Source organism: Puma concolor, chromosome A3 (genome assembly GCF_028749965.1).
Source record: "Puma concolor isolate L17-30 chromosome A3, mPumCon1.1.hap2, whole genome shotgun sequence".
Taxonomy (NCBI): Eukaryota; Metazoa; Chordata; class Mammalia; order Carnivora; family Felidae; genus Puma; species Puma concolor.
Window position 1 is genome coordinate 140,113,233 of NC_141669.1, and position 21,693 is coordinate 140,134,925.

The 21,693-nt window shown below is 64.5% G+C and overlaps 2 protein-coding genes and 1 long non-coding RNA gene across 4 annotated transcripts; 2 read left to right on the top strand and 1 right to left on the bottom strand.

Moving 5' to 3' along the window:
- The first annotated feature begins 655 nt into the window (after window positions 1-655).
- Window positions 656-5,459, top strand: MRGBP (MRG domain binding protein). Its single transcript, XM_086702660.1, has 5 exons — window positions 656-859; window positions 1,469-1,590; window positions 3,577-3,658; window positions 3,972-4,046; window positions 4,477-5,459. The coding sequence occupies exons 1-5, from the start codon at window positions 712-714 to the stop codon at window positions 4,656-4,658; spliced, it is 609 nt and encodes a 202-aa protein (XP_086558786.1). The 5' UTR covers window positions 656-711; the 3' UTR covers window positions 4,659-5,459.
- A 1,629-nt stretch (window positions 5,460-7,088) lies between these two features.
- LOC147582873 (uncharacterized) lies at window positions 7,089-9,285 on the bottom strand. The gene is made up of 4 exons (XR_015249593.1): window positions 9,182-9,285; window positions 8,367-8,900; window positions 7,647-8,167; window positions 7,089-7,514 (listed from the first exon to the last, which is right to left on the bottom strand). It is a non-coding gene; the product is annotated as an uncharacterized LOC147582873 (long non-coding RNA).
- On the top strand, window positions 9,160-17,463 carry OGFR (opioid growth factor receptor). 2 transcript variants are annotated; one of them, XM_086702661.1, is made up of 7 exons: window positions 9,160-9,396; window positions 11,843-11,911; window positions 12,538-12,616; window positions 13,435-13,513; window positions 14,696-14,762; window positions 15,309-15,457; window positions 16,211-17,463. In XM_086702661.1, exons 1-7 carry the CDS (start codon window positions 9,223-9,225, stop codon window positions 17,139-17,141), a joined length of 1,548 nt encoding a protein of 515 aa, XP_086558787.1. In that variant the 5' UTR covers window positions 9,160-9,222; the 3' UTR covers window positions 17,142-17,463. The 2 variants fall into 2 exon arrangements, with proteins under 2 accessions (XP_086558787.1, XP_086558788.1); XM_086702662.1 differs by lacking the exons at window positions 9,160-9,396; window positions 12,538-12,616 and adding an exon at window positions 9,496-11,591.
- The last annotated feature ends 4,230 nt before the right edge of the window (window positions 17,464-21,693 follow it).

Genomic DNA, 21,693 nt, shown 5'->3' on the forward strand with positions numbered 1-21,693 from the left:
CGTTGTTGCTTCCATTGCACGGAGGCGGAAACTGAGGCCTAGAGACGCTCGGCGCCTTGCCCGGAACGGGTCCCGGCAGCGGGACCGAGAGTCCACAACCCGGCGGGAGGGGAGGCGCGCAGGCCGCAGCGGGTCCGGCGCCTTGACAGCGCGGTGGGCGGGGCCTGGGGAGGGGCGGGGCGCGGTCCGCGGGACGGGGCGGAGTCGGCGGCCCTGATTGGGTGATGTCGGCTACCCCGCCTTGGCCCTGCCCCCTCCGTGGCTGGCGGTGCGGGGGTGGGGGTGGCCCCCACCGAAGCCCGCGGTCAAGGCCAGGTCTGGCCGGGGCAGCGGCGGTCGCAGGGAGCCCACGCCGGCAGGCGCTGTCAGTGGCCCGTTCTTCTTCCTAAGCTCCTCAGACGGGGACGTGCTGCTGGCAGCCCCGCCTCGAAGAGCGCACAGCTCAGAGGAGCCTCACCCGGAGCCGCGCCGCAGGCGCCGCAACCTCTCCCCCGCGCTTCCGCAGCCCGCCGGCGCCGACCGCGCTGCGCCGCGGGGCCGGGCCGCCAGGGGGAGCCGCGGGGCCCAACCCTCCGCTGCGCCTGCGCCGGCGCCGCGCGCGAACCCGAGCGCGCGCCCGCCGCGCGCGCGCGCCCGCCCCGCAAGTGCGCCTGCGCCGAGGCCGTGGCCGCGCCCGCTCCCGCCGGGGGCTCGTCGCTGGGCGGCCGGGCCATGGGGGAGGCTGAGGTGGGCGGCGGCGGCGCGCCGGGCGACAAGGGGCCGGGGGAGGCGGCCACCAGCCCGGCCGAGGAGACGGTGGTGTGGAGCCCCGAGGTGGAGGTGTGCCTCTTCCACGCCATGCTGGGCCACAAGCCCGTCGGTGAGCGGAGCGCCGCCGAGGCCGCGGACCCGCGTGGGGGCGGGGCGGGCCGGGCAACGGCCGGGGCGCGGGGCGGGGCTTCCCACGCCCGCCCACCCACCTGCGCCTCCTCCGACCCCTGCGCCCACCTACCCCACCTCCGCTGACGCTACCCCCTCCTGCACCCCTCCCCTGCGCTCCTCCGCCTTCCCGTACCCTCCCTGTGGCCCTTCCTGCACCCCTCTGCCCTCCCTCTGGCCCCTTCTGCCCGTCCTGTACCCTCCCTCGGGCCCCTGCTGCTCCCCTGTACCCTGCCTCTGGCCCCTGCTGCGCCCCTGCACCCTCCCTCTGGCCCCTGCTGCCCCCCTGCACCCTCCCTCTGGCCCCTGCTGCCCCCCTGCACCTTCCCTCTGACCCCTGCTGCTCCCCCTACACCCTCCCCTGGCCCCTGCTGTGCCTCTCCTGCACCCACTCGCCCTCCTCCACCCTGCCCCCCAATACCCTCCTTTTGCACCTCCTACACCCACCCTCCTGCCCCCATCTTTACTTCTCCCCTGCTGACCCCTGCTTCCAGCTCCCTCACTGCCTTCCACCTCCCCCCTCCTCACAGGTGACCCCCTCTTCCCACAGGTGTTAATCGACACTTCCACATGATCTGTATCCGGGACAAGTTCAGCCAGAACATTGGTCGGCAGGTCCCATCCAAGGTCATCTGGGACCACCTGAGCACCATGTATGACATGCAGGCACTGGTGAGCTGGATCCCACCCTCCCTGGTCCTCAGGCCAGGGCCCCCCTAACCCCAGACAGAGCTGCTCCTCAGGGAGCCCTGTGGCCTGTGGACCTCCCCGGGGGGGGGGGGGGGGGGGGGGGGGGGGGGGGAGGGGGCACCGGTAACTAAACAAGGCACCTCAAGTAGTTCACAAACGCAGTGGGGGTAGCTGGTTGCCCTCCAGGAGCCTTCTTTATGTGGGGTGGTTAGCAAAAGTCTCTCCGGGGAGATAAGCGTGGAGCCGAGGCCCGTGGAGGAGGCGTGAGGACCCGGCAGTCACACGGGAGGCCCCACGGCGCGCCAGGCAGGAAGGTGACTGGATCCGAGTCACATTCAGGTGAATACGGTGGCTTCTGTGGGCGCCAGGCAGGCCGGGGCCCTGTCGCCACAGAACCCCCCGGGCAGTTTCATCGAAAGGCAGGCAGGTCAACTGGGAAGCCAGGATGGCCAGAGGAGACAGTGGACATTCCCCGCAGAGGAACAGCAGGCGTCAGGGCTCTGTGGCAGCAGGCGATGGGGGGTTGAGGAGCTCAGAGGAGGTGTGGACCCCTGGGGCTGGGGGGCAGCGAGAGCTACAGGCAAGCAAAGGGGCACGTGTGCCAGGGCAGGGGTGAGTCTCTGCCCCCCTGGCTGACTTAGGGCCACGCCAGCCCTCCCAGCTGAGGCCTTCCTTGCCCGAACGTGGTGCCACCCTTGCTTCCTGTGGGTTTGGGCAGGTGGTTCGCAGCTCCTTGCCTTACTCTTGGAAGGAGATGAGGGTGACAGCCGTGCTCTGGGGACTGACTGCCCGGCCCGGAGGAAGCACCCTGGAAAGTGAAGTCCCTGTTGCTGGGACCAGCTCATCACGGACGAGCCGTCATCCTGAAGGGGCCTCACCCCACACCTGTCACCTTGTGGGGTCACCTGGTCCCCAGACTTCCATGCCGTGACTCTAGGCCAGTGGGGACCCCAAGCAAGACACGGACATCAGGGTGGCAGGGTCCCTGGCCCAGTGCAGCCAGGGACACAGACACAGCTGGCACCAGGCCCTCGCTGCACTTGGGAGCTGCAGGGCGCCTCTCAGAGGTTGTAGTCCAGGGCAAGCAGCCGGTCCCCCCTCTCTGCCGGAACTTCAGTCTGGCCTATTACTTGTGCGGGACCAGGCACGACCTCGAGGCTGTCGCTCCGGACCCCAGTGCCCCTCTGGAGCTGATGCCAGAGTCACCCGGGACCCTGGCAATGTGCGTCTGTGGCCCCCATCACGGAGATACCAGCAGCCCCAAGAGCCACAAGGTTTCCAAAGCTCCAGGAGACGCAAGCACGTCTGCGGGCTAAGCACTGAGCTTTACCACGAGCTGCGGAGAGGAGGCCCTTCCCTCTGAGCCCCTCCCTGTCTAGACCCCTTCCACCAGCGCACCTTCCTTTCCTCTGGTGGTCCTGTGCCTCCAGGGTCTCGTCCCTTCTGGCACGCGGGGCCTGTGTGACGTGTAGGACAAGTGGGACTCTGATAAGCAGTGTCCCTGACACCACTGTGTAGTCCTTACCTGGTTTCCGAGGCAGTAGCTTTCCCGTCCGGCACCCTCCGTGTCTGCGGGCTCCACTGTCACTGTCATCTTCTGGGGAGGGAGCAGGACAGGTCAGCAGGACAGCCGTAGCCTGCTTTTGCCCTGGGGGTAGGGACGGCATGCTGGGAAGTGGGGCTGCCCCAGCCTCGGGTCAGGTGACGACTCCTGGTGGCTGGACTCCTGGTGGCTAGAGCCATAGCCTTGCTTCTGCGGCCTGTTGGAGAAGCCCAGCTCCTGGTAGACTGCCGGCAGAAAGAAGGAAGTGTCCCCACCCCGCTGGTGCCCTCCCCCTCGGCTCTCGGGGACCGGCCGTGTGCTTGCTCCTCAGGTGCTCCTAAGTTGGCTCTTACACGTTTTTGGTGACTTACTAAAATCACATTTTTTTCTTTGTTTCTTTAAAAAATCGCCCTACTTGCCGTCAGCACGAATCTGAGATTCTTCCATTCCCAAATCCAGAGAGGAACTTCGTCCTTCCGGAAGAAATCATTCACGAAGTCCGAGAAGGTGAGACTCGGGCGGGTCAGGTTCGGGAATTAAGGAGGACGTGGGCCGAGGGCGGTGGCGTCGGGCGAAGGTCACGAGCCTCGGGGAGGAGTGAGGGCTGCTGGCGGGGTGCTTCTTGGCCCAGGTGGACTGGGAGGTCTGGGGAGTCTTGGGGACTGGCGGGAACTTGTTCAAGAACAATGGGCTCTCTTTAAAAGCGGCCTGGCGGCAGCTGAGAAGCACACACACAGCCGTCCCCGGCCTGAGCCGTCCGCAGCGCTGGGCAGGGCCGCGTCTCCCACCGTTTTGGTAAACGTCAGCTGTCGCCCCACAGGAAAAGTGGTCATTGAAGAAGAGATGAAGGAGGAAATGAAGGAAGATGTGGACCCCCACAACGGGGCGGACGACGGTGAGTGGGGAGCGCCCCCCGACCCCGCCCTGGGCCCCAGGAGCAAGCCAGGCGGCTCTGCACCCCCAGCCCGCGCGTTGAGTCCGCCTGGGGCCGGAGCTGCGCCGTCTGGTTCCAACTGCCTGGGCGCGACCTGCTGGGCAAACCTGGCCTGGTGCACGGCCCACACTGCGAGCGAGCCCCGCGGCGGCCCGGGGCACTGGCACCCGGGCCGCGGCACGTAAAGCGCGTGGTGCAGGGGGTGCGGGTGCAGGGGGCACACTCCACACGGCAGGGACGGCGGGTCCTCAGGAGGACCCAGCCGCCCGCGGGCCACACGGCAGCCCAGCTCGGAGCGTCGTGTGTGTAGATGCGGCTTTTTATCACTGAGCGGGGAGATGAAGTAAAATTCTGGATATTCTGTTTTCAGCCAAATGATTTTGTCTCCCAGTTTTTTCGTCTTCAGGAAGCTTGGGCAAAGCAACGGAAAAGGCCAGCAAAGACAAGAACCCCTCGGACTTGGGCTCCAAGGAGGGGGTGGACAAGCGGAAGCGCAGCCGCGTCACCGACAAAGTCCTGACGGCAAACAGCAACCCCTCCAGCCCCAGCGCCGCCAAGCGGCGCCGAACGTAGACGCCGCTCAGCCAGGGCACAGGGCAGGGGGACGGCGGCCACCGGGCCGGACGCGCCGCCCCCCCCCTCCCCCCCTGCCCGCCGTCCCCGTGGCTCCCACAGGGCCCGACCGCGACCACCTCCCACGGGGACGGAGAGCTGGGAGGCAGGCGTCCTCCTCGTCCTCCCGTGACGCCGGGTCAGCTCCAGCCATGCTAGTTCTCCAGCCGGGCCGCGGTCCAGGCCCCGCGGAGCAGGGCGAGGGGCACGGGCAAGGAGACCCGGGCCAGCGAGCAGGAAGTCCGCTCTTGCTGTGTCCTTGAGGAGCGCTGGTCTTGCCGGGCAGCTCAGTGCTGCCCTTTGTCCGTCTGTGCGTCCGTTGGCCGTTCTTCCTAACCGGCTGCCCCGTCGGGAGAGAGACTCAGGCCACCCCGTGGCGGACCGTCGCCCCACCTGAGAAACTGAGAACTGGACGTTTTGCCTCATTCGCTTGTACTGTAACGATGTATATAATTTGGCGGTATTTCACTATTTAATTTTTAAGAAGCCTATTTTACTAGTGTTTTATATGAAAACAACACTGCAGAAGTGAAACCTGTGTTGTATTTTTCCTGAGATGTTTTGTGTTAAGGTCATGACTGCTGAGACACTTTTCGCTCAGTTTTTATATGCCAGAAACAGAGGATTTGTAGCGGCTATTTTTGTATCCTCCGGTAACTTGCAAACAGACCAAATGAGTGAGTGGGGGGAAGGGGCACCGGGGCCCAGGGTTGCCTGAAATACTTTCGTTTGAGTGCGGAATATTAAAGCACAAAAGCAGCAGCCTGGAGTCATGTGATTTTGATACCAAAGTAAGTTCCCTTTTCTTACGGTAGGAAGTGTTTATTTTTCCAAGGGTTATAACCTCAGCCTACACTCAGTGCGCTTGGTAGCATTCCCTCGATACAATGTATTGACGACCGACAGGAAGTCGGGCCAGAGTGGAAATGTGGTCGAGTGTGACAAGTCCTTCAGATACGAAATGCCAGGACAGCGGACGAGGCAGCGCCGGTGGCTGGCTGAGCCCGGACGTCCGGGAGCTCATCCTCTGGCAACGTGAGTCTCGGGGCCCAGTCTGCTCTCCGCACAGGAGGGTCCGGGCAGAGCAAGAAGGGTGCGCCCTCAGTCCCGGCTGACCTCCGCGCCCCGGGTCCTTCATCTGGACAAGTCACCAGGAAGCTGAATCCCCCCACCGTCTCGGAGCAGGAGGCCGGGCCTCGGCCCACCAGGCGAGGGCAGGAACCCGGTGCCCCACGCCCCATGCAGGCTGGCCTGCTCTACCCGGCCCGCCGTCTCTCGCGGGGCCTGGAGCGCATCGCCGGCAGCCCTCCTTCAAGGCCCACTCTGTACCGGCTTCTGTCGCTGGGACCCTGCTGCCCGAGAGGAGCCTGGTCCCTGGGGAGTCAGAACCGGCAGAGCCGTGGGGCAAACGTTGTCTATGAAGACGGGGGTCTTTCCCTTAACAGACGTAGACCCTGGTCTGGAGCAGGATCTTCAGGGACCTCAGAACATGCTGGAAAAGCCTAGTCAATAAGTCAAACCTGTTTCCTAATGACTGAACATTCGCTGCCCTTCCAGGAGATGTGGGGGGAGGGGCGCGCAAGGCCGCCCAGCAAGGTAGATGGCCCCCCACCCCAGGTGCCGGTTTGGGGCCACTCCCCACGCCCTTAGGCCTGCGGCGGCCGGAGTCCTCAGCCGGAGTGAGGCTCACACAGGGGGTCCGGTTCGTGTGCTGCGTGTGGCCTGTGCAGGTCAAGTTCACATCCCCGCCCCTGCCCTCTCCTGGCCTAGGGGTCCACTCTGTGACATGGGGTACAGCTGTGCCCCCACCACGTAGGTAGACGGAGTGTGACAGAGGAGAGGCGCTGGGGAGAAACCAGTGTGAGCGGCTGCAGGACCCTGGGAGACACAGGCGCCACAGACCTGAGACCAGAAACCTCCGGGAGGTGCTTCGTGCCTCGGACGCCGGGCCGGGTCGTCGACAACGGGACGGCGCAGCCTCCCTGGGCGGGGACAGGTGGGTGCGGCCTCAGCCCTCCCTGCCCTGGCCCAGCCCAGGGCCCCCAGGGCTGATGCAGGAGGAGAGTGTGCTCCCAAGTGCGTACCGATAGGGCAGCAACGGGACGCAGCGGGGCTCCCTCGGGGCGGGGCGGGGCGGGAGGGCGTGGGGCTTTGGCCAAACAACGAGGCTGCAACTGGTTTCGCCTGAGGAAAACGTTAAGGCAGGTCTAACCTGAACCTGCCCCTGCCCAGCTCCTGCAAGACTCCTCCACCAGGGGCAGGGCCACCCTGGGGCGCGCCACCTACTGCCGGTGCTCGGAGGAGGAACCGGAGCGAGCGCGCCGCCGTCGCTCCTCTGGGCCCCGCCCCGGCCCCCCTGGCCCGCCCCCCAGTCCTGCCCCCCACCCCTGCTCAGCCCCGCCCCAGCCTGGGCGGCCAGCTGTCCAGAGCCCTGAGCCCACAGCGGGCGTCCCCAGGCTGCAGAGGGGAGGAAACAGCACAAGACTTCTTCTGCAGCAGAAATCTGGGCTCCCGGGTTAACGCGCCCTGCGGAGCCCCAGGCAAACTGCACAAAAGCAGCCGGAGGTGCGGTTCGGGGTGACTCTTCCTTGTCGAGCGGAAGTCGGGCAGCGTCTGGGAGGGTCCGTCGTCCCGGCCCTGGTGGGAGGCAGCGGCGGGGAGGCTTGCCGCTCGGCCCGTGGAAAGGCACAGCCTCCCCACCGCAGTGCCCCTCAGAGCAGCCAAACCCCTGCATTCCGCCCCGGACACGCGGACACCTGCGTCAGGGCCTCCCGGTGTCATCTGCCCGGTGCCCTGGCCGGGGCCTCGCGGGGCCACCTGCAAGTCAGGCAAGCGGGAGGTGAGGCCCAGGGGGCGGGGGAGGCAATCCGCCCCCGCGGCCCCCGCCAGAGGCGCGGCGGCTGCCCGCTGCCCAAGAAACCTAGCCTAGCCTGCCCACCGGTGGCACACCTTTTACAGAAATGCCCAGATGTCCGTTCCGGGGGGGGGGGGGGGGGGCACCTCCGTCCTCTTAGAGAGTGAGGTCGTGTGTACACAGGCTCCAGCCAGGTGAGACTGTACCCGGAGAATGGATGAGGACGGCCCGCATCAAGAAGGGCCCTCAGCTGTGCCCACAGCCAAGGTCGGAAGGTTGTGCTCCCTCTCAGCTGTCACAGGCAGCCCTGAGGCCCAGGGGCCGCTGGCGGGGCTGGGAGAGGTCAGCGACCCCAGGGGCCTGGGTTTGGCCTTCACCCTCTACCCCGTCGACCCCGGGAGTTACCCTCCTGGCTAGATCTGTCAGAAGGCCAGACTTTGGTTTTAGCGAAAATGCTGTGAAACACTGAAGGTGCACAGTGGTCACAGAGTCCAAATACTACCTGGGCGGGCCACTCCCAAGTTGCATGTTGAGGGGCGGGTCTCCAACTTTGCTGGAACTCCCGCAGCCACCAGCAGATGTGAGGGCACAGATTAAGGGAATCTGTGGGAGGTCACTGGGGAATTTGCAAATGCAGGTGATTTTCAGCTGTCTGACACACGCCAATGTATGCGAAGAGGGCGGCCACCGCCGGCTGCCCCCAGCGCCCCGAGAGGCCCCCGAGGGGATGTTTAACCAGGGCCACCTGTGTTGAGCAGCGTCAGGATGACCCCAGTCACCCAGTCATTCATGCGTCCCCTCCCTCTAGGCAGCACCTTACCGCTGATAGGATGTGGCAAAGGGGCAGAGGCCAGGCCCACGGTGACGGTGCAGACGACTCCCGGCACACTGGAAAGAGACCCTCCTGCTGGCCTTATGGAAGCAAACTGCCCAGTTGTGAACCGTCTGTGAAGGGACACGAGGATCCGTGTCCCACCGCCCGAGAATGACTTCTGCCCACAGTCTGGGGGACCGTGGAAGCAGACTGCTCTCCAAAGGAGCCTCTCATGAGACCACAGCCCCAGCCTACACCTGGAGGGCATCCCACGTGGGAGCATCCTGGGGGGGCCTCCCTTCTGGGGAGGACAGCTCCCAGGGGTTATGTTCCTGGGGTCAGCCCTGTGGAGGGACATCCTCCTGTGGGCATCCTCCAGGGGGTGGGTAGACTTCCTCCAGGAGAACATCCTCTGGGAAGAGGGATATTCTGGAGGAGGGGGTTTCCAGCAGTTAGGCGTCTTCCTCTGGGGGGAGGTTGTCCTCAGGGGCATTCTGGGGTGATTCTCTGGGATGAGCATCTTCCAGGGACATACCTGTAGAGCCGGTATACTCCAGAGGGCATCCTGGGGGAGGTGTCTTCTCCCAAAGGGAAGGGATATCGTGTAGGGGGGGGTCCTGGGGGGACACCCTGGGGACAATCCCAGCGAGGAAGGGGGCGGGCGTCCTCCGGAGTGACGTTCTCCGGGAGGGGCTGTGCTCGGAGCGTGGGGGGCCTTCTCGGGGCGGACGGCGCCGGTGGCCCCGCCCCCGGCCCCGCCCCGATCCCGCCCCGGCCCCGCCCCCGGCCCTCCCCCGCGCTTCCTCCTTCGCTCACTTTCGCTTCCGCCGGAGCGCGGGTCCCGCCGCCGCCCGAGCATGGACGACCCGGACTGCGACTCGACCTGGGAGGAGGACGAGGACGAGGACGGCGAGGGCGCGAGCGCTGGGGGCGACGAGGACGGCGAGGCCGGCGCCCCAGGGGACGCGGACGCGGAGGACGAGGACGAGGACGAAGAGGACGCGCCGGCGGCGCGGCCCGGCGCGCTCCAGGTGCAGCCTCGACGCGCGCCGGGGACCCAGCGCCCAGCCCCGGGGGGCGCCCGCCCGGCCGCCGCGAGGTGGGGGTGAGGCCCCGCTCCGGGAAGGCCGCCCCCGCTCCCGGCCCCCGGACACCCGGCTTGGGGCCTGGCTCTCCCTCTCCAGCTGTTGCCCTCTCCCCGACCCAGGCCCCCTGGTGCCCCCCTCAGGATCGCTGGACACCCTGAGACCCGCCCCGTCCCGCGCCTCCCAGCTCCGGCCCAGCCCGGGGGGAGGGGGGGGACCTCGCAGGGAGATCCAGGGCCACCCTCAGCTCCGTGCGGTGTGATGATACTTCCTCAAGCGGATGCCCTGGGCACATTCTGGACTCGCCTCTGTCACTTCCCGCCTCCGGGCCCTTGGCTCTGTCCTCTGAATAGATCCCAGCTCTCCGTGCCGGCCGCCTGTTTCTGCCTGCCTTTCTGCCTCTGGGTGCCCCCTGCTTCTGCCCCGCCCTGCTCCCTCCCAGCCCCGGCCCGCCTCACCCCCATCGCTCCTCGCTGGGTGCAGCGCCCACCCGTGGGACCTCCCACCCTCTCGAAAGTGGCCTTGGAGGCCACATTTACGTGACCTGCCTGAGCCAGGGCTGCTCGCACCAGCTCCTAGCAGTTATGGCTGCTGGTTTGTCATTATCAGCCGTTACTTTTGTTACTACTGATTACCTAGGTGACCAGCAGTTACTTTTGTCTTCACTGGTGATAGTCCTTGTTACGATCGGTTACTTTTGTTGCCACGGATTTCTTTTCTTCTCATCACCACTGGTTACTTTTGTTACTAGGGTCACTCAATACCAGGGGCCGGTACTCCCTGAGCCTCACATTCTGTCCCAGGGCAGGGTGGTCCCAGCTGGGGTTCTAGGTGTTATCGGGACTTAGCTGACAGCTGTCACTTTTGGAGGATGATGTAGTGGCATCGTGTCTATGGGGTCTTGAATTCCATCCCGTGTGATCTCTGGGTTGCGTTCTCCCCCAGACAGATGAGAGCTCTGGTTTCGGGTTTAGCTGGCTGTGTGGTGAAGTCTTGGTCAGGGAGAGGGACCCGGACGGGCTCCTGGGCCTGCCAGGGAGGCCAGAAGGCGGAGCACATCTATGGTGTTCGGGGCAGGCATGAGTTTCTGGAGGCAGCAGGCTGGGCAGTGGCCAGGGGTCACGGGGCAGGGATCTGGCTCTTCTGTGGCAGATGCCCGCCGGCTGGGGCACGTATTGGGAGAGGGTGCTGTCTTTGCTGTAGCTCCGTGAGCCCCACTCCCACAGCAGTGCGCCGGCCCCTCGGCCACTGAGAGGCGCCACAGTCGTTGACTTCTACACGGGGCCCAGCTGTCTGGTACTTTGTCCTGGGCTGTGTCTTCTGTGCACCCGTGGGGCTGACCTGGGGATGGTGAGTGGGGCCAGCTCCTGCTGAGTTCTGGTGTCTCCTCGGGCCCTTGGCTGGTAGGCAAGAACATCACCAGCAGGCCCTGGTCTATAAATTGGGCAGAGAGGCACCCCCAGGCCCCTGCTGGAGCTCAGAACCATTTGGAGCATCTTGGGGAGTGGGGAGGGGGTCAGAGCCAAGGGACACAGTGACAGGCCTGGCCTCCTGACTCCCCTTGTAGTGCCCCTTCCGGGATCCTGGACCCAGGTGTTTCCCTGGGATGAGCGGTGGGTCTCCTGTGGAGTCACGCCCAGGAGCCGTACCTGCCTGGGCCCTCTCTCCTGCCCCGGCTTCTGTCGGACCTCCGGCCAGGCTCAGCCTCGCTCACGCCTCCCACCCTCTAAGAGGGTGGGTGAAGCCGCCTTTACCCAGCATCCTAGCCGCGAAGTTACCTTCTATCCCCCCCAGGATCCCGGGAGCTTGGCCTGCAGAGATAGGGGCTGCAGGTGTTGGGGGGCAGCGAGGAGCCCCTGTGTCTCCCTGCGCAGGCTCTCCCATAGGGCCGGAGGCCCGGAGACGCGGGGTCTGGTCGCCGAGCGTTGGGCGGGGGCCAGGCTGGTTCCCTGGGCCTTGGTCATCCATTTCTTCGTCAGGCAAGTGTTTGGGGCCCCTCCTGGGGCTGTAGGCTGGGAGGCCAGGGCCCTTCGAGACACAAGCCTTGTGACAACTTAGAGCACCGTGCAAAGAGAAAGCATTGGCGAAGGCAGGGGGACCAGGGGCGAGTCCCGGGGCTGCGGTCCAAATGGAGTTAGCCGGCAAGTACCGGAGGAGGCAGTGAAGCCAGGGCCCGGGGGCGGTGCTGCGCCCCAAGAACGCGCCGGTCAGCCTGGGATCCTGGGAGCGGGGGCGGCGGCAGGGGCGGCGCAGGGGGCAGGGCTGGTTCCTCCCATTCTGGTCCCTTCCGGTTTTGTTGCTAGCGGACCCCGTCCTTGCTGCCCTTACTGGGACAGGGGCTGGCTTGGGGTGGGCCTCCCCTAGGGGTCTCACCCATCTCCTCTCTCCCCAGGCCAGGACGACGGGGTCCCGAAACTGGCGAGCCGCGCGCGACACACGCAGGTACCGGCACCACTACCCGGTACGTAGCCGCCTCGGCGCCCGCACACCTCGGCAGCCCGCCCGGGACGGAGTCTCCCGCCCTCCGCCGGGAGAAGGCCATCGGGACAAGACGTCCCGTCACCCCCCTCCTCAGACGAGGTCCCATGGCCCCCCTGGGACTGCGGCTCCTTCCCCCCCGGGGGAGGGGGGTGAGGAGGACCGCCTCTGCCTCGGAGCCTTTAGAGCAGGGGAGCAGCGCCAGCTAGTGGCGGAGCCACATGTGGCCCCGTGTGTCGGTCCGCGGGTCGGGGCCCATGTCGGTGGCGTTCCCGTGGCCCTCGCCCCTGCCCTCTGCACCGTGAGTGTCAGCCAACCCCTAGGCTACTTTAGGGGTACAGATGGAGGGGACCTGCCGCCCGGCCCGCGCTGGTGAGGAGGGAAGGTGGCGGTCAGAGGGAGCTGCTGTCCTCCCAGTGCGGAGGCTGGTCCTCGCCTGCAGGGCGAGGGGCCCCGGCTGGGGACTCGGGTCTTCGCCAGCCTTCAGGATGTCGAGGCTCAGGGGCCCAAGAGCGGACGCCCGCTCCCCGAACGTTCTAGTGTGAGGGGCCCTCGGAGGCAGCCTATTTCTGGAGATGTCTCCACCGGCAACTTTCTCTGGCTCTTCAGGATTTGATAGAACGGGATGGCAACGGTGACATGCCAAACCTGAGTTTCTACAGAAACGAGATCCGGTTCCTGCCCAACGGTGCGCGTCTGCTGGGCCGCCTGCGCCCTGTCCCGGGGGGCGTCTGTGGCCCCACTAGGACCCTGTTGGGGACGGCTTCCTGTTGGGCCCGCGGTTTTCGGCTTGCCCCGCAGCGCCCCCTGCAGGCTGCTGCGGGGACGCCCTGGGAAGGGCCGTGTCGCTCACTACTGCTGCCTTGGTGGGAAAGCCGCACGTGTAAACTGGCGAGTAAGAGTGATTGTTCCATTTCCAAGTGGTTGGAAACAACTCAAGGTGGAAAATGTTCTGTGATGTGAAAGTGACACGAAATTCAACTGTGAGCGTCCATAAGGGAGAGTCCGTGGGAAGCCACCCACGCACATTCGTTCAGGCGTGGCCGCCTTCCCACTACAACGCAGCACAATTGCAGCAGAGGACACGTGGCCTCAGAGAGTCACTGGCCCTTGGAAACAGTGGCCGCCCTACAGGAGGCCAGGCCATGGGGGGTGGGGCTCCGCTGGAGGTTCTGTCTGAGGTCGGGTTCCAGCGAACCAGCTGTGGTTTGGAGGGGGCAGTGAGGCCCCCTTTCTGCAAAGGCAGGTGGGGGTCTGGGACCCCATGTCCTCCTGGGCCCTCCGGCCCGACGAGCCCAGCGTGGCCCTTCTCACTCGGGTCTGTGCTCAGGCAGCAACGGAGAGCCCGTGTCGGACTGCAAAGAAACCGAGGGCTTCGGTTGGGGGGTTACTGTCACATGACACAGACACAAGCTTCAGAGCCCCGAGGTCCTCAACAGAGGAGGGGAGGGAAAGTGGGGGGACTTCTAGCAGCTCCTCACTGACTTATCCCCGTGGGGCCCCCAGGCTGTTTCATTGAAGACATTCTTCAGAACTGGAGGGAGGACTACGACGTCCTGGAAGAGAATCACTCCTACATCCAGTGGTGAGTGGGCGGGGCTTACCGAGCAGGCGCCCTCGGCGGGGCGGGGCTTACTGAGCAGGGGCCCTCGGCGGGGCGGGGCTTGTGAGCAGGCACTGTCGTTGGGGTGGGCTTACTGAGCAGGCACCCTCGGTAGGGCGGGGCTTACTGGGCAGGCCCCCTCGGCGGGGCGGGGCTTACTGAGCAGACGCCCTCGGTGGGGCGGGGCTTACCGAGCAGGCGCCCTTGGCGGGGCGGGGCGGGGCAGGGCTTACTGAGCAGGCGCCCTCGGTGGGGCGGGGCTTACCGAGCAGGCGCCCTCGGTGGGGCGGGGCTTACTGAGCAGGGGCCCTCGGCGGGGCGGGGCTTGTGAGCAGGCCCCCTCGGCGGGGCGGGGCTTACCGAGCAGGCCCCCCCCTCGGTGGGGCGGGGCTTACTGAGCAGACGCCCTCGGTGGGGCGGGGCTTACCGAGCAGGCGCCCTTGGCGGGGCGGGGCGGAGCAGGGCTTACTGAGCAGGCACCGTCGGCAGGGCGGGGCTTACTGAGCAGGTACCGTTGGCGGGGCGGGGTTTAGGCGGCGCAGGGCAGCGGTGGTGCGCGGCCTCTGAGGCTGTAGGTGGGCGTGGGGCGCAGGAAGAGCCTTAGACAGGCCGGCTTCCTGGGACGGGTCGGGCCCCGGTGCCAAGAGGCCTCGTGGGCCCTCAGAGCCCCTTGGACACTGACAGTGACAGGCCTCGAACAGTGGCCTGAGGTGATCCTTGCCGGCATGGCTGCCTTGGAGAGCCTTGACGCTGCCGCACAAACACAGTGTGCGTTTGAAAATGGCACGTCGGGGGCCTTTTCCTGGGCACAGCGCATCGTGGGGGATAGAGGAGACGCAAGGAGAACATAAGAATTAGGAGGACTGCTTGGAACGCCCTGGGCAGCACTGGCAGACCGGCTCGCTGCCGAGCACGCGCACGACTCCGCTAGTCGCGTGTGCACGCATCTGGTGCCCTGGCCCGTAACAGGTTCCCTGCAGCCTTCCCCCCCTCACGCCTCGGCTTTGCCTCGTGAGAGCGCACACACATGTTCATCCAGCCAGGCTCTCCTAGAGTTGAGCCGTGAACCCAGAGAGGCTGGTGAGCCTCCCGGGACCGCGGGTGTGCGCCTTGGCTGGGAGCCCGTGCCTGCCGCCGACGGACCTGTAACCGTGCCTCCCACAGGCTGTTTCCTCTGCGTGAACCTGGAGTGAACTGGCATGCCAAGCCCCTCACGCTCCGGGAGGTTGAGGTGAGCTCTGATCGCTGGGAAGCCGTCCCGGGGAGCCCCTCCCCTCCGCGCTGGCCCTTGCCTCTGCCCCTGGTGCTCTCACAGGCTTCTAGAGAAATCTGGCTCTCTCCGGCAGTTTGCCTCCAAGGGGGAGCCCAGAGCCAGGGCTCTGAGCAGAATCATGGTGACGGGAGTTTCATCACACCTGGTTGGGGCTGGAGCAGAAGCTCCTGGAGGGACAAGAGGGTCTGGGGGGGGGGGGGGAGGGGGAAACAGGACGTGTTTCCTGCCACGTGCTCAGCCCTGGGGTGGGGGGTGGGGGTGCATGATTCTCAGGAGCTAGATTCCCCTGGGGGTGAAGCCGGCGCCTCAGGCCCCAGTGAGACTCTGAGGCAGCTTAGAGAGGTTCATCATTCACTCCTGTCCGGGCTCCTGCGCCCTGGCGTTTTACCCTGAAAGTCTGAGTCCAGCCCTTTAGAAGAATCAGGGCCCGAGGGGGGCGCTGGCCAGCCGGATGTATGGGTGACGACCCCTGGGCTCCCCACTGGCCTCGGGGGTGTGTTCCAGGCATTTAAAAGCTGCAAGGAGGTCAGGGAGCGGTTTGTGCAGGCCTACGAGCTCATGCTGGGGTTCTACGGGATCCAGCTAGAAGACAGGAGCTCGGGTCAGGTGCGCCGAGCACAGAACTACCAGAAGCGCTTCCAGAACCTCAACTGGTGAGGACCGCCCCTCCCCACCACAACCGAGGAGGATGGGGCCGCTAGGTTTCAGGCAGGTGTGGGGGGAGCACTTCGGCGGAGGAGGGACTCCAGGGCCACTGGGGCAAGTGACTAAAGGCTCTCTGAACACCCTCCGTGTTTGCAGGGTGGGGGTGGTGCCACTGATAGGGGCGTGAGAGCCGGTCAGTTTCACTGCTAGCCGCGCTGGGTCCGCCTGGGTGTGGGCCAGGATGCCCATAGCACCCTCACCTTGGCAGGCACGGCCCTCCTCCTCCCTGGTGAGAGGCACCGGATGGGGAGGAGGTAAAGGGGGTGGGTCTGCTGATGACACCAGTGCCCCTGCACGTGGGTAACAGGTCCCGTGCTCTGGGGGGGGGGTTCCCGGGGGGGGGGGGTCCCCCCTCCGGCTCTTCTCCAGCCATGCAGGGGGGTGGGGGGAGATCTTCGGGGCCCAGGGGGCAGCCCCCTTCTAAAAGATGCATCAGGATCCCCACCTGCGGGGTCCAGCACACAGGCCTTTTTCTCCAGGACTGGGGTGGGGCACAGGGAGGGGGAGGGGGAGGGCGCCAGGGGGACGAGAGGGTGGGACGGAGCCTGGCGGAGGGAGGGGGAGGAGGCAAGGGGAGGGGGGAGGGGAGTATGGAGGAGGGGGAAAGGAGGAGGAGGGGAGGGGGGAGGGGGAGGAGGAGGGAGGGCCCTGGCGGGGCGCCCCGCCCCCCGCGCCAGCGCCCCTCCGCTTCCCGGCCCCAGGCACAGCCACAACAACCTTCGCATCACGCGCATCCTCAAGTCCCTGGGCGAGCTGGGCCTGGAGCGCTACCAGGCGCCGCTGGCGCGCTTCTTCCTGGAGGAGACGCTGGTGCGCCAGGAGCTGCCGGCCGTGCGCCAGAGCGCCCTGGACTACTTCGTGTTCACCGTGCGCTGCCCGCGCCAGCGCCGCAAGCTGCTGCGCTTCGCCTGGGAGCACTTCCGGCCGCGCCGCAAGTTCGTGTGGGGGCCGCACGACAAGCTGCGGAGGCTGCGGCCGCCCCTGCCCGTGGGGGAGGGAGAGGGGGAGGGGAGCCCCGGGGCCCCGGACCCCCTCCCCGGGGCCGGCGCCTCGGGGGACCAGACCGGCGCGCCGGGGCGGGCCGGGGGCCAGGAAGGGGAGGCGGGGGGCCGTGGGGAGGGGGGCCCGGAGCCCCCGAGCCCCAAGGAGAACAAGAAGAGGAAGCTGGACGCCAGCCGGCGGGAGCAGACCCCGGGGGAACGGGGCGGCCAGAGCGCCTCGGACGTGGAGAAGATCGCCCTGAACCTGGAGGGCTGCGCCCTCAGCCAGGGCGGCCTGAGCGGGGGGACCCAGGAATCGGGCAGCCGGGCCCCGGGGGAGGCCGAGCAGCCCTGCCCCCAGCCCCCCCCGGCGGCCAAGGTGGTGGAGGAGGTGAGGAAGAGAAGGAAGGTGGACCAGGGCCCCGGGAGCGGCGACTCGGTGGGTGCCTGTGGTGGGGCCGAGGCCCCAGCCCCCGCCCGGCGCTGCGCCCTGCCAGGGTGCCCCGAGGCCGGAGAGAAGGATAATGAGGTGGAGGAGGCCTGTGGCCGGGCAGAGCTAGAGCAGGGTGCCCCTGGGAGCTCAGCCCCCGCGGGACCCTCGGTAGATAGGGAAGCAGAGGCGGGGCCTGAGGCCAAACCCAGAAAACCTTAAGGGAAAGGGCCGCCTGGGCATCCTGCCCTGCGTCCTGCCGCGGGTCTGGGGAGCCAGGTGGTCAGCTGTTGTCAGCACGGAGCAGTACTGGTCTGTCCCTCCTGGTCACCGCAGCCGTGGAAGGAGCAGATCCCCGCTCTGGGAAGGCCAGGGACTTGGGGATCCTTACCTCCAGCTCACTTCCTGCCTCCCTCCTCCAAGCCACCGCCCCCCCATCTTTGTAAATTGGCCCTCAAGGGTCTGGGGGGGGGGGGTGGGAATGGGGGCTCATTTTCTTAGTCTGGTGCCGAAACCTTTTCTGAATAAACTCATTTGACTTTGAGTGTTTGGACATGGGCAGCAGTCCCGTGAGTGGGCAGGGGAGGGGCACTGCTCTTCGGGAATCCGGGGGTGGTGTCCCCTGGGCGCCCCCCAACACACGAGCACCCTGACCACGCAGCCTCCCGGGGCCTCTGGAGCCGGGCGCTCTGTCCCTTGGCTGCCTTTTGTCACTAGTTTAAGTCTGGGGAGCCACGCGCCGCCCCCTTGGGTGGGTTGAGCAGGAGGAGCAGGGTCGTGGCGTGGCCTGGGTTCAGACAGGACCTGTGCCCACGCTGATATGGGGCACAGTGTCGTGCCTCGGGGAGCAAGGTCAGCGGCGTTCTCTGGCTCCGTGCCCTCTGTCCCTACCCTGGTAGCCCTCCGCATCAAGGCACAGCCTCCCCGGGGCCTCCGGACCCTCTGCCCTGGCGTGGGCACAGCACACCTCCCGCTCCTTGAGGATCCCCCTTCCTGACACGCTGGCTCCTCTGCGCCGACACCAGCGGGGTGAGGAGACTGCCGAGGGCCACGCGCTTGCCTTTGAACAAGCGAAGTGACAAATGTCACAGTTCTCCTGGGGACGGGAGAAGGGAGCACGGTTCACCCCGAGAGTTACCAGCTGCGACTTGGGCTCCATTCTCACAAAAAGCGCCGACGGTCCGCTCCCGTCCTGGGGGGAGGGCTGCACAAACTGGAAGTCATTGGGAGGGAGGGCCCCTGAGTTGATGTTCCCCAGAGCTGGAGTTGGGGAGGCGTATGTCCTGGGCTGCTGGCTCCCCTCCCCGCCCCACCCCCACCCCTGATCTGCTGGGAGGGGTAGGACCCCAGGTGCCTGAACTCCGGTTTGGTGGGTGATGCCGTTTCCACCACAGAGGGGAGAAACTAAGGCACCAAGATGAGTGTGAGCCCGTAGCGGTCAGGGTCCTCAGTGTAGACCAGTATGGAGCAAGGTTCGGTGGGGAAGCTGGAACCGCAGAGAGGAAGGAAAATCCCATCGGAGGAACTCCGGGGGGGCGGGTCCGTGCTTGGCTCTGACCCGCCAAGCATCACGGAGAGTGATGGCCCGAAACACGGGTGATGCTTTGGTTCTGCCTGGTGATACCAGATGTGAGGCACCCCCTGCCCGGCCTCCTCCAGCCCTAGCGCACTGCGGCTGTTCAAGCTTCAAGGCAGGAACAGCTGGGGTGGGGGGGGGGGGGCTGAGTGGAGCTAAGGATGGGTTGGGGGTGAAGGGTGGAGCAGGGTTTCATTCCCTTGACCCGGTGAAGGCCAGCTGGGCTGCCTCTGAGTCTGGTCCAGCAGGGGCCGGGGTGGGGGGGGGCTGGCCCCAAGCCCCACCCTGCTATCTGAGGGGGTCCTAGGATGACCCAGACTCTGCTGGGGGGGCAAGAACTCTTGTGAGCGTCTCTCGGCCCTTCTGGATGGAATTCACACACACCCTCGCACCCGAGGGGCGGCCGGTCCACCCCAGGGGTGAGCAGTCATCTTGCCTCGCTGCTCTATCCTTTTCGCTTCCCACCTGCTGCTCCCGGGTAAACCGACAGCCCCCTGCAAGCCCTGAGCTCCCACCCACAGAAATGAAGCTCCTACAGGCTGGGCCGGAGGTTGTGAGTTTTCCCCCTTGTCCACCGTCAGTTACAGATGGAATTCTGCATGCCACTCTTTCCCCACCGCTCGCATTGACTCGTATGGGAAAGAAAGGAAGGGAGGGAGGAAGAAGGAAAGGGACGGCACAAAAACAGACACAGATCAATGGGACAGAATAGAGAGCCCAGAAACGGACCCACAAACGTATGGCCAACTGATCTTTGACAAAGCAGGAAAGAATATCCCATGGAATAAAGACAGTCTCTTCAGCAAGTGGGGCTGGGAAAACTGGACAGCGACATGCAGAAGAATGAACCTGGACCACCTTCTTACACGAGACACAAAAATAAACCCAAAATGGATGAAGGACCTAAACGTAAGACAGGAAGCCATCAGAATCCTTGAGGAGAAAGCAGGAAAAAAACCTCTTTGACTTCGGCCGCAGCAACTTCTTACTCAACACGTCTCCGGAGGCAAGGGAAACAAAAGCAAAAATGAACTACCGGGACCTCATCAAGATAAAAAGCTTCTGCACAGGGAAGGAAACAATCAGCAAAGCTAAAAGGCAACCGACAGAATGGGGAGAAGATATTTGCAAACAACATATCAGATAAAGGGCTGGTATCCAAAATCCATAAAGAACTCCTCAAACTCAAAACCCGGAAAACAAATAATCCATTGGAGAAATGGGCAAAGACATGAACAGACACTTCTCCAAAGAAGACATCCAGATGGCCAACAGGCACACAAAAAGATGCTCAACATATTCATCACCAGGGAAATACAAATCAAAACCGCAATGAGATATCACCTCACCCCTGTCAGAATGACTAACGTTAACAACTCAGGCAACAACAGATGTTGGTGAGGATGCAGAGAGAGAGAGGATCTCTTTTGCATCGTCGGTGGCAACGCAAGCTCGTGCAGCCACTCTGGAAAACAGGATGGAGGGTCCTCAAAAAACTAAAAATAGAACTACCCGACGACCCAGCAATTGCACTAGTAGGCATTTATCCAAGGGATACAGGGGTGCCGTTTCGAAGGGACACATGCACCCCCATGTTTATAGCAGCACCATCAACAATAGCCAAAGTATGGAAAGAGCCCAAATGTCCATCGATGGATGAACGGATAAAGAAGATGTGGTATATATATATATATATATATATATATATATATATATATATATATATATATACAATGGAGTATTACTTGGCAATCAAAAAGAATGAAATCTTGCCATTTGCAACTACGTGGGTGGAACTGGAGGGTATTATGCTAAGTGAAATTAGAGAAAGACAAAAATCCTATGACTTCACTCACATGAGGACTTTAAGAGAAAACAGATGAACATAAAGGAAGGGAAACAAAAATAATATAGAAACAGGGAGGGGGACAAAACAGAAGAGACTCACAAATACGGAGAACAAACTGAGGGTTCCTGGGGGGGGGTGTGGGAGACGGGGTGGGCTAAATGGGGAAGGGGCACTAAGGAATCTACTCCTGAAATCGTTGTTGCACTAGATGCTAACTAATTTGGTTGTAAATTAAAAAAATAAAATAAAATAAAATAAAAAGAAGGAAAGGGAACGGGAGGAGAAGGGAGGGGAGAGGAGGGAAAAGGAGGGAAGGGAAAAAGAAAAGAGATAGAGAAGCCGAGCTCATACAGCACACCCTAAATCCTAAAACAGCATTTCCTAGGGGATTCTAAACATTCAGACACCTGGGGGGGCGGGGGGGGGGTGGTGGTGAGATCCTGCAAATGCAATGGGTCTGTAGGTGACCTGGAGTTTTGAGAGTCCCCTAGGGTGGCCATGGAGGCCCCTGGCCCCAGGTGCTGCCCCCTACCTTGCTGTTCCTGTGCCTTCCCAGGGGGAAGCAGAGTTTGCCTAAATCTGGCGAGCCCTGAGCTGCCCAAATCTTGTGAAAAACGGGAACAGCCAACACCAGCCTCAGGGGCCCGTCCACCACTCGTGCTCAGGCCCAGACTCATGGTGGGGCTTTCTTCTTGGCCGAGGCCGCCACTTTGCCCTCTCTTGGGGTGCGGAGCGCTGGGTAAGAGTCTGCCCTTTGCCAGTGATGGGCAACATGGATGGGCCACTCAGGATTGCTAAAGTTTGGGGTGAGGCCCCTGGGCATGGGCGATGTCCCCGGCCGAGCAGGCATGGCCCTAGACTTCTGCCCACGGCAGGACACGGCGCGGGAGCCAGAGGCGTGGCTTGGTCTGGCCCCGGGCACAGGGATGCTCGCCCTCGCTGGGGGTCTCGCTGGGCCTTGGGCAGCCTCGGTCGCCCTCAGGATCCCGAGGAGGTCGCCCTGTGCTGGGGCTGGGGCTGGGGCTGGGGCTGCCCCTTCTCGGAAGGAGCCCTTCAATGCGGGACTGTTCCCTCTCTACGCCCTGCTCCGGGCTCAAGTGGTGAAAAGAACTTCTTTCTTTTTTGCTAAAAGGTATATGTGTGTAGCTCATCGGTCTCGGGGATAATTTTAACTCCGAGGCTGGCCAAAAAATGCCACTGGGTCTCTTTTCTTCCCCCTGGCCGGCTCGGCGGGGCGGGGAGGCGTGGGGCGGCGCGGAAGCCCCAGGTGGGCCCTGCTGAATGGGGGGCTTGTGCTCAGCCGGCGGGGCGGGAACTGGCGTCCAGCCCGCCGCCCGCCCCGCCCGCCG